Source organism: Morone saxatilis, unplaced genomic scaffold, assembly GCF_004916995.1.
Source record: "Morone saxatilis isolate NCDOM2014 unplaced genomic scaffold, NCSU_SB_2.0 Contig23, whole genome shotgun sequence".
Taxonomy (NCBI): Eukaryota; Metazoa; Chordata; class Actinopteri; family Moronidae; genus Morone; species Morone saxatilis.
In genome coordinates, this window is record NW_023339796.1 from 20,352,400 (window position 1) to 20,360,224 (window position 7,825).

Consider the following 7,825-nt stretch of genomic DNA (forward strand, 5'->3'; position numbering starts at 1 on the left):
TATGGCTGATAGGTGTATAGTCTTAAGGTCTTTATTAATATGCGTGTCAAGCAGAACTGACAATGGTAAAGCATCGCCTGTTGTTGAGTTCAGTACCTATGCAGTCGAGGCCATTGTTGCAGATGAACCACTTGCAAATCTTGCCATCTGCAGCCACAGTATAGAGAGCTTCTAACTTCTCCTCTCCTGTTAAGCTCAAATCTTGTTGCGTCCACCTTAGCTGCCACACTGGAGCCAAGTGCTTGTTGGTACATTCACTGCGAGGTGACCCAAACACACAAAGAAGTAAAGAGCAATAATGTTGAGCAGCACCAGTAGCTATTATTTTTAGTGCGTGATGTAAGAGCTGCACTGTCCTCACACTGTCCTCACCTGCTGCTGGCAACGCATAACTGGTTTCGACTCTGCACATTGTAGATAACGAGACTGCCATCTTGCATGCCTACAGCCAGCTGACTGGGGTTGTTGAATGAGAAATCCAAGGAAGTGACAGCGCTGTCACAGTATATGACACGCTCAGGCCACTGCAGAGAGGACACATGACATCAGCTGGAATGAACACATGAACTACATCCTCACTCAACATCCTGCATGCTTCTGAGGACAATATGTGAAGGTTTTGGAAGGTAAATAAGGGTTAAAACAAAGTCATACAGTGGGGTTTTTGTGAGACCAGCAGCACACCAGGCCTGGTTTCTGGTTACTGGAGTAAAGCTCACCATAGCCCACAGCCAAGAGGTCCTAGCAGAGAAAGCAGAGCATAAGCAGATGAAGTGGCACACATTTTTATTAGGTAGAATTATGTTATAATACATTGTTTTTATTATATATTTTACACAATATTATGTATTTATAATTCTTTAAACAAATTAGACTCAGACTTAGCAGAACCATAAAAAAGTAAATGTTTGCTGATATTATATTAAAAATGTCAACAAGAGCAGCTCCTGCAGTTTTGTTCGTTTATGATTAATGTGTACCTGCATGTCAGACAATGTCGATTGTATGCATGTTAAAACAGTATTGACTGGCTTTCTCACTTACCTCTAGTACTATCAAGCCATGCAGATAGTTTCAATATCCACCTCTTAAAATTTTGTTTGTGCTGCTCAAAGCATTGAAAAATAACATTTGAAAAAACTCAAGTAGTATATCTTTCCAAACAATGTCTTAGTTACTCTGGATAACATTGTTTCAAGACATACATGTTCCGTTTTGAACATATAACTTTTTAAATGAGCACCACAAATATACACAGATAAAGATACAATGGGGCTTTAAATTCCATTCAGCTCCATTGGTGCATCATCTTCTTACATATCAGCTAGCTAGCTAGCCTAGCTACATTCATGAAAAAAGGCAACAAAAATACGGTGACAAGCACAGAAATAACTCTTAAATTGACATATTTCTTTGATCACCGTTAAAATGTTATCAGATCCTACTGACCACTACTGGGGCCAAGTCAAAAAAGTCATTGTGATCTGGGTGAACTAAATGTTGTCATCCACAACAATGCTGCAGACCTGATTAATACTTTCCACGTTGCTAATAATTAGTGAACACTGTTAAATGGACATACACTACTGACAGGTCAAAGAAGAGACCATCATAGAAGACAAAATGACTCAGGTGTACAGACAGAACAGAGGGCAGCAAGTAAGTCTCTGTTACCGGGTACTTCTTGTTCCAGGCCATGCTGCTGACGCTGCGTCCTCTGCTGAGCTCACAGCTGAAGGCCCAGAGACACTCCACAGCTGGAGGTCGGGGGCTTTCTGTATCCTCCCTCTGCTCCACCGTCCCAGGCTTCATTGGACTGTCTGGGTCTGACACAATCAATTCATTCAAATGGTTACATGTTAATAGTATCCATCAATACTTTATCTGACCTTACCAATGGTTGGTAGGCAATACGTATGTAGTGTACCAGTATGAGGCGTAAATAACACCAGTCCAGAAAGCATCTTAATACATCTGCATTATCACTAGTGTGTGTGTGTGTGTGCTTCTGAAGAAAAAATGTAGCCCATGTGATTATGGGCTGAGTTTACCTTCCAGTATGGGCAGCTCTCTGTAAGCGGCCAGCTTGGGTTGAAAGACATTTCCCAGTATGCTCCTCTCCGTTACTAGTAATAAGTGTTGGAATTTCTCTGACAGCATGATCAAGTGCAGCTCTGACTCAGCGTTTAACCCATTCCCAATCACTTCCTGTTCTTTCAATGAGCTAGCAGCACTGCCTGAAGAGGAATACAAGGAAATTATATATGCAAGTTATTGCAAAGGATTATTGGCTATTTGGAGTGGAATTATAAAATCGACACTAAAGCAGAGCATCCTCTCCAGTGCCTCTCACTGTTACCTGTACTGGTTGAACTGCCCACTGACATGTTCTTCTCTGCCCCTCTGCTGGTGTCCACAGCAACCTCCGGATAGTCAGCCCTCTCTGCTTGAGGGGTACACACTGTTTCATCCTGCTTGGGGCTGATATAAGTGTCATACATGTCCCAGGCGGTAACAGTCGTGGCTGTGGACAAGGAGATCAAAACGATTGTCCATTTGAAAAAAAGCCAAACACTATTGACAGTGTTTAACAGTCTATGTCTACATAGAAAACCTGCTACAATTAGGTTTGTAGGTACAAATACAAATTACAAACTGATAATCAATTAATTGTCACTTTCAAGCAAAAACGTGTTTGGTTTAATCTGGGCTACCTGTAGAAGAACATGTGGTTCACCATGGCATAGCTCCATAGAAGAGGGTTCTTACATTCCAGGTGAATTTATAAGCACTAACATGAAAACATACCCTAATGAAATACTTATATTCCATTTCTGACAATAGATCCTCTAATTGTTACACACTGGACCTAAAACATAAAAAATGTGCATGGTTTACATTTATGTTTGGTAGCTAGCAGTCTTCTTCACTGCAGCAGGAATGTGTATCATGTTGCACATGTGTGCCCTCATGCACATGCACAATATAAACTAACAGCAACCCAGTCATCAAAACATTGCTCCATAACACTTCTAATGGTCAAAAACAATCAACAGGGGACTTTTAATTTATAGTGCTTCGAATATCTGTATCTCTGTGACAGTTAAGAGGCTTGAGAGGGAATGTAAAACGTATTGTTAAAAAGGTTATTGTATCTTAAACATACAATATATCATGTGTACCACTGGGTGATCTCTCACATTGAAGCAATAACAAAAGAGGAAGTGGTGTCATGGTTCAGGAGGTTTCTATCCAAGACGGGAGCATGGATTAATCCGCTACAGAAGAGTCTGCCTCCTCTCCACAAGACACTGAATAAAAGCAGTTCCACCCTTCAAAAATCACTGCTTTCCCTTCCCCGACAGCTGATTTGGAGCAGACAAACGAAGCTGAGCTGCAGCTTAACGTTAGCTCGGCTTAATTTCTTAAACTTTAAGATCCCAGACAGTCCTGATGACTAAAATCCTTCATACCCGGTTTCAAATCCATAGAGTTAAAAAGCACCAAGATCTAAACAGTGGATGGTAAACATGTGGCTTCAGACTGGATAAACAGTCAATGTATGACAGCTTCTGGCAGACAACCACAACGCTGACACATGCACAAAGGGGACATGACGCCAAAGACAGGCGACCGGTCAAACACACTCAACTACATATAGAACATAGCTCTAGTGTTTATAGACATTTGAATGCAAAATGTTACCTATTATAGCTTTAAGTGGTTAGAAATCTAAATCTGTTACCATAAAGCTGCACTAATCAATATTTATGTAATAGCAATGTATCAAGTGACACTAGCTCCCTTTTTTTTATCATCATCATCATCTTTGTTTTCAGAGAAAATGCTTTTATAAACCCACTGTACACTCCCTGCCCAGCACCAAACAGTAAACAGACACAGCTCGAGACTAGCTGGTGAACTTCAGCTATAGGACCATATTTTATTATCAGGAGTTCTTGAAGCCCGAAACAGAACTAAAAGGACAGTAGGACTTCATCGGGGGACAGAAACTGACTCCAGATGAATGCTCATACCTTGCTTGTGTCTGCTGGATGTTTAAATTGGCGACTGTGTTTTGTTCAGCTTGTTCTGCTGCCCCCAAGTGGCCATAAGAAAAATGAATTCATCCAGCTTTCAGATCGTAAACTCCAAGGGAACACAATGAGACTTACCTGTGTCCACCATGACGATGCTGTCGCTCTGGACCTGTTTATTCTTAGGTTCTCCATTCAATGTCTGCATTGATCGATCCACGTACTTATCATTGCCCATTCTGTTCCTGCAAACCTCAGCATACTGATTGTTTCTCTGTCTGTGAAAACATTTTTCAATCACTGATCAATAGATAGAATCCAGTTCTATTCCACAGTCACACACTGCATCAGTATGTAAGTCCCAGGATAGTTCCACAGAGGAAGACTATCACTCTGTCTTTATATGTCTCGTTTTTCAGTTCAAAAAGATTAGGAGTGGTAGAACTTTCCCAGAGAAAGCCTTGAAGCAGCCCTACCCAGTACTGATGATGCACATTTTAAAATCAGGACGCTTCACTCACATGATAGCTTCTGCATCATGAGCAGCCACTGACACGAATGTGCTCGGTATGTCCAGCAGTGAAATGCTGTCTGTCTCAGAGATGTAGACCTCTATGACCTCTTTCAACATATCCTCTGTCACGTGTTCTTTCAGAGCGTCTCTTTTCCCCTGCACATCTGACAGGGAACAAAAGAAAAGAAACATGTACCAGCATGAAAGATGGAGCTCAGATTATTATGAATATGATAATCAAAGGGAATAAACAGTGGATTAAAACAGTGAGTGATAGTGGTATCTACATATGAAAGAATTTAAAAAAGAATATTGTAATGTACCTGGGATGTTGATGGACATGTCCCGTTTGGAAAATGTATCCTCAATCTCCTCATTCTACGCCCGAATTTCTATGGTAGACTTGCTGGCATATTCTGCTGCTTCCCTAACAATCGAACCTGGCAAAACAATGACGGATAGCCACCTTCTACCCACCGTGAATGTGTGTGTCCAACGCCTTGCCCTAATGGGCTACACAGAAGGACAAAAGCTTTTAAAACATATGGCTACAAATCATATCTTATGCCTTATCATCTGATCGCCATCTCTTTTATCAATAAATCATACATTTGACCATGTGTATGTGATTTAATTGGCTCCTTGTTGATTTTTAATTTAACAAAGCAGCTCATGGTCAACAATCATATGTCGTATTCTGAACAACCTTTTGGGTGGTTTTCCTAAATTCCCACATGTTAATGCATTAACTCCACACCCTCGTGCCATCTCAGATCAGCTTCAGCTGGTGTAATAGAAGGGTACCTGGAGAAAGGCATTGTGAAGCTCCCGGTGGTTGTTGTCTGGTCTGATGCTGATCCACCAGCAGAGATTTCATCCATAAAGAACCTGCTGGCTTTAGCCTGCACAGCTGCTGGATCTGCCTGGTACAACACCTGAGGAGTGACGTCATTGCCTTCTTCATCGAACACCTGCAAACAAGAGAATAATTCAAAACAAAGGGTCCAACTGCACCAGCTCTGCCCAGACCTCCTTCTTCAGACCAGTCCTCAGGCCCCTCTCACTGCAGATGCACTATAAGGAGTTCTTTTTCAGCCGATATGATAACCAGTAATTACCTGCTTCTCATGGCCGATACCGATGAGATAACCAATGAAGAAGAAGTTCATAACCTGTAGTTTATTGTACCTGTAGTTGGAGCGTATTGTATCTTCTTCCAGAAATCAATGGACAGGTCAAAGTACATAATACTAAATATAATTAGATGACTTATATTACATGACTGGTGACTTTTGGCCAAATGGTTGCTCATAGTGACAGCATCTGTTGAAAAACATGGACCTGTCCTCTGAGAAGTGTCTTCATATGGTGTTTCTCAGGAGCAAGGTGGCCACTGAGAGGATATAATAAGGCAATAATAAACATTTATGTAAGTTAAATAAACCGTCTTTCACAGCTGTCATTCTGACATTAAATAGCAAGGTAAACACAGGTGTTACCGGTGGTGTAGTACAGGGTACATGCAGGTAAAGAAAGTACCCAAATATTTTTCAGTCGGCATTAGGAGTACCAACTTCTAAATCCCCTCTGCTGCACATCATTCAGTAGTGTGAGCTGAAGGATGGCATGACACAGTTGTCCAGTTTTCATGAGTGGATGGAGTAAGGAATAAAGAATACAAAAAAACTGCACAGGCCACTTTAAAATAAAAATTTGGGGCATAAATTAAGAGTATATCCATGGCAACCGCGGACGCATTCGACCTAAAATCACTAAGTTAAAGTTAAAGTTAGTTAACTTAACCCGGTTCACAGCTAGCCACCTAACGTTAGTTAACTTACAACACCAGTGCTAACACATAAGCATACCCGAGCAGCTTGTCTCGGAGTCTGAACGACGCTCTTCTCCAGGAGTTTGCTTCCACCGCCCAGACTGAAACTTTTTCTGCTCGGTGAACCGACGACGCCATTTGAGTATCTTGTACTTTGGTTGACTCCATGTATGCCCGACACTGACACATTGATGGTCCGAGAGGAGCTAAGAAGGCAGCAAAATAACACATGAGCAAAACAGTTCACGTTAGAATGGCTGTTGTTTGTTTGTCCAAACGACTTGCTGTGAATAAACTGTGAACTTACGGCCTCAGCACCAGAGTACGTCTCTTGTGTCTTTCCTCTTTCGCCACAGACGAAGACATTGTTGTAGCGCTGCTGTGTTTGTCTTCTCTACTCAGTTGCCATAGCAACGCGACGCCACGCGCCCCTGCTGTAGAAGGGGCTTTATTGGCACGTGGAACAGACGTTTGCACTGCCAAAGCAAACGTAAACTATAAACACAGATTAGTAGGAAAATAATAATAATAATAATAATAATAATAAAGTTTTACCACATTCTGCCACTTATATACGGCTTATATGTTTTATAATTGGCATTTAATTTATGTTATCTACATCATATATCTGATCTGATGTATACATTATTGTATTTTAAATGGTAGAAAAATATATTTTTGACATCAAAATATGGCCCATGCCCTCAAATACTACTACTACTAATAATAATAATATTGTATTCTTATTCTTATTTTTATAACTTAAAATAAATGTATTATTATTATTTTCCCCTCATGTACTAAAATGTTTCTGGATACTGGGGTCCATAAACAGTACTGGAGTTGCATAAATTGGGAATAACTGAAAGCTGAGAATCTTGTCTGTCCCTAGCCTTTATAGACATATTACACTGGAAAAACACAATGTATCTTTATTTTTAAATAAAGAAATATATTATTTGAAAAATTACACCTAGTTCAAACATCAATTTGTCAAATAAATGTCAAATAAATATTATAAAATGTATAATGAAAGTAGTGGTCCCCTTGAGTCATGTCACTGGTGTTACAGTGTAACAAAAGTCTCTTATTTTGAAAAAACAAATCACACAGATAACATCAGTTCACCTATACTTGCTGAAGATCTATCTAGCTATCTATGTATCTATCTGTCTATCTATCAGTCCGTTGGCAGAATGTGGTAAAACTTTATGACATATCTCTTATTATAGTAACTCATATTTTTTTATGATTATGGCTGAAGCCTGAATGGTGCAGGATATAAGGATCGCTCGTCACATAAAGTGAAGGAGGATCTCTCTCTCTCATATTTTCTCCCTTTGCCCTTATGTTCTGAAAGTGTTTTCACATTCTGCTTAAAGTGGAAAGTTTCTCTGTGCTCATTGAAAAGCTGATTTGAAGGGGCGGGGCCTACCAGCAGGA

The 7,825-nt window shown here is 40.3% G+C and overlaps 1 protein-coding gene across 1 annotated transcript in view; it reads right to left on the reverse strand.

Moving 5' to 3' along the window:
- dnai4 (dynein axonemal intermediate chain 4) overlaps positions 1-6,767 on the reverse strand; it is a 10,857-nt gene extending 4,090 nt beyond the window's left edge. Inside the window, 12 exon segments of the mRNA XM_035671052.1 lie at positions 97-257; positions 373-524; positions 655-741; positions 1,675-1,826; positions 2,052-2,237; positions 2,360-2,524; positions 4,176-4,315; positions 4,559-4,715; positions 4,875-4,978; positions 5,356-5,522; positions 6,420-6,588; positions 6,690-6,767. Coding sequence (XP_035526945.1) covers positions 97-257; positions 373-524; positions 655-741; positions 1,675-1,826; positions 2,052-2,237; positions 2,360-2,524; positions 4,176-4,315; positions 4,559-4,715; positions 4,875-4,978; positions 5,356-5,522; positions 6,420-6,588; positions 6,690-6,748 — 1,699 coding nt within the window. The 5' untranslated portion in view covers positions 6,749-6,767.
- Between the last annotated feature and the right edge of the window lie 1,058 nt (positions 6,768-7,825).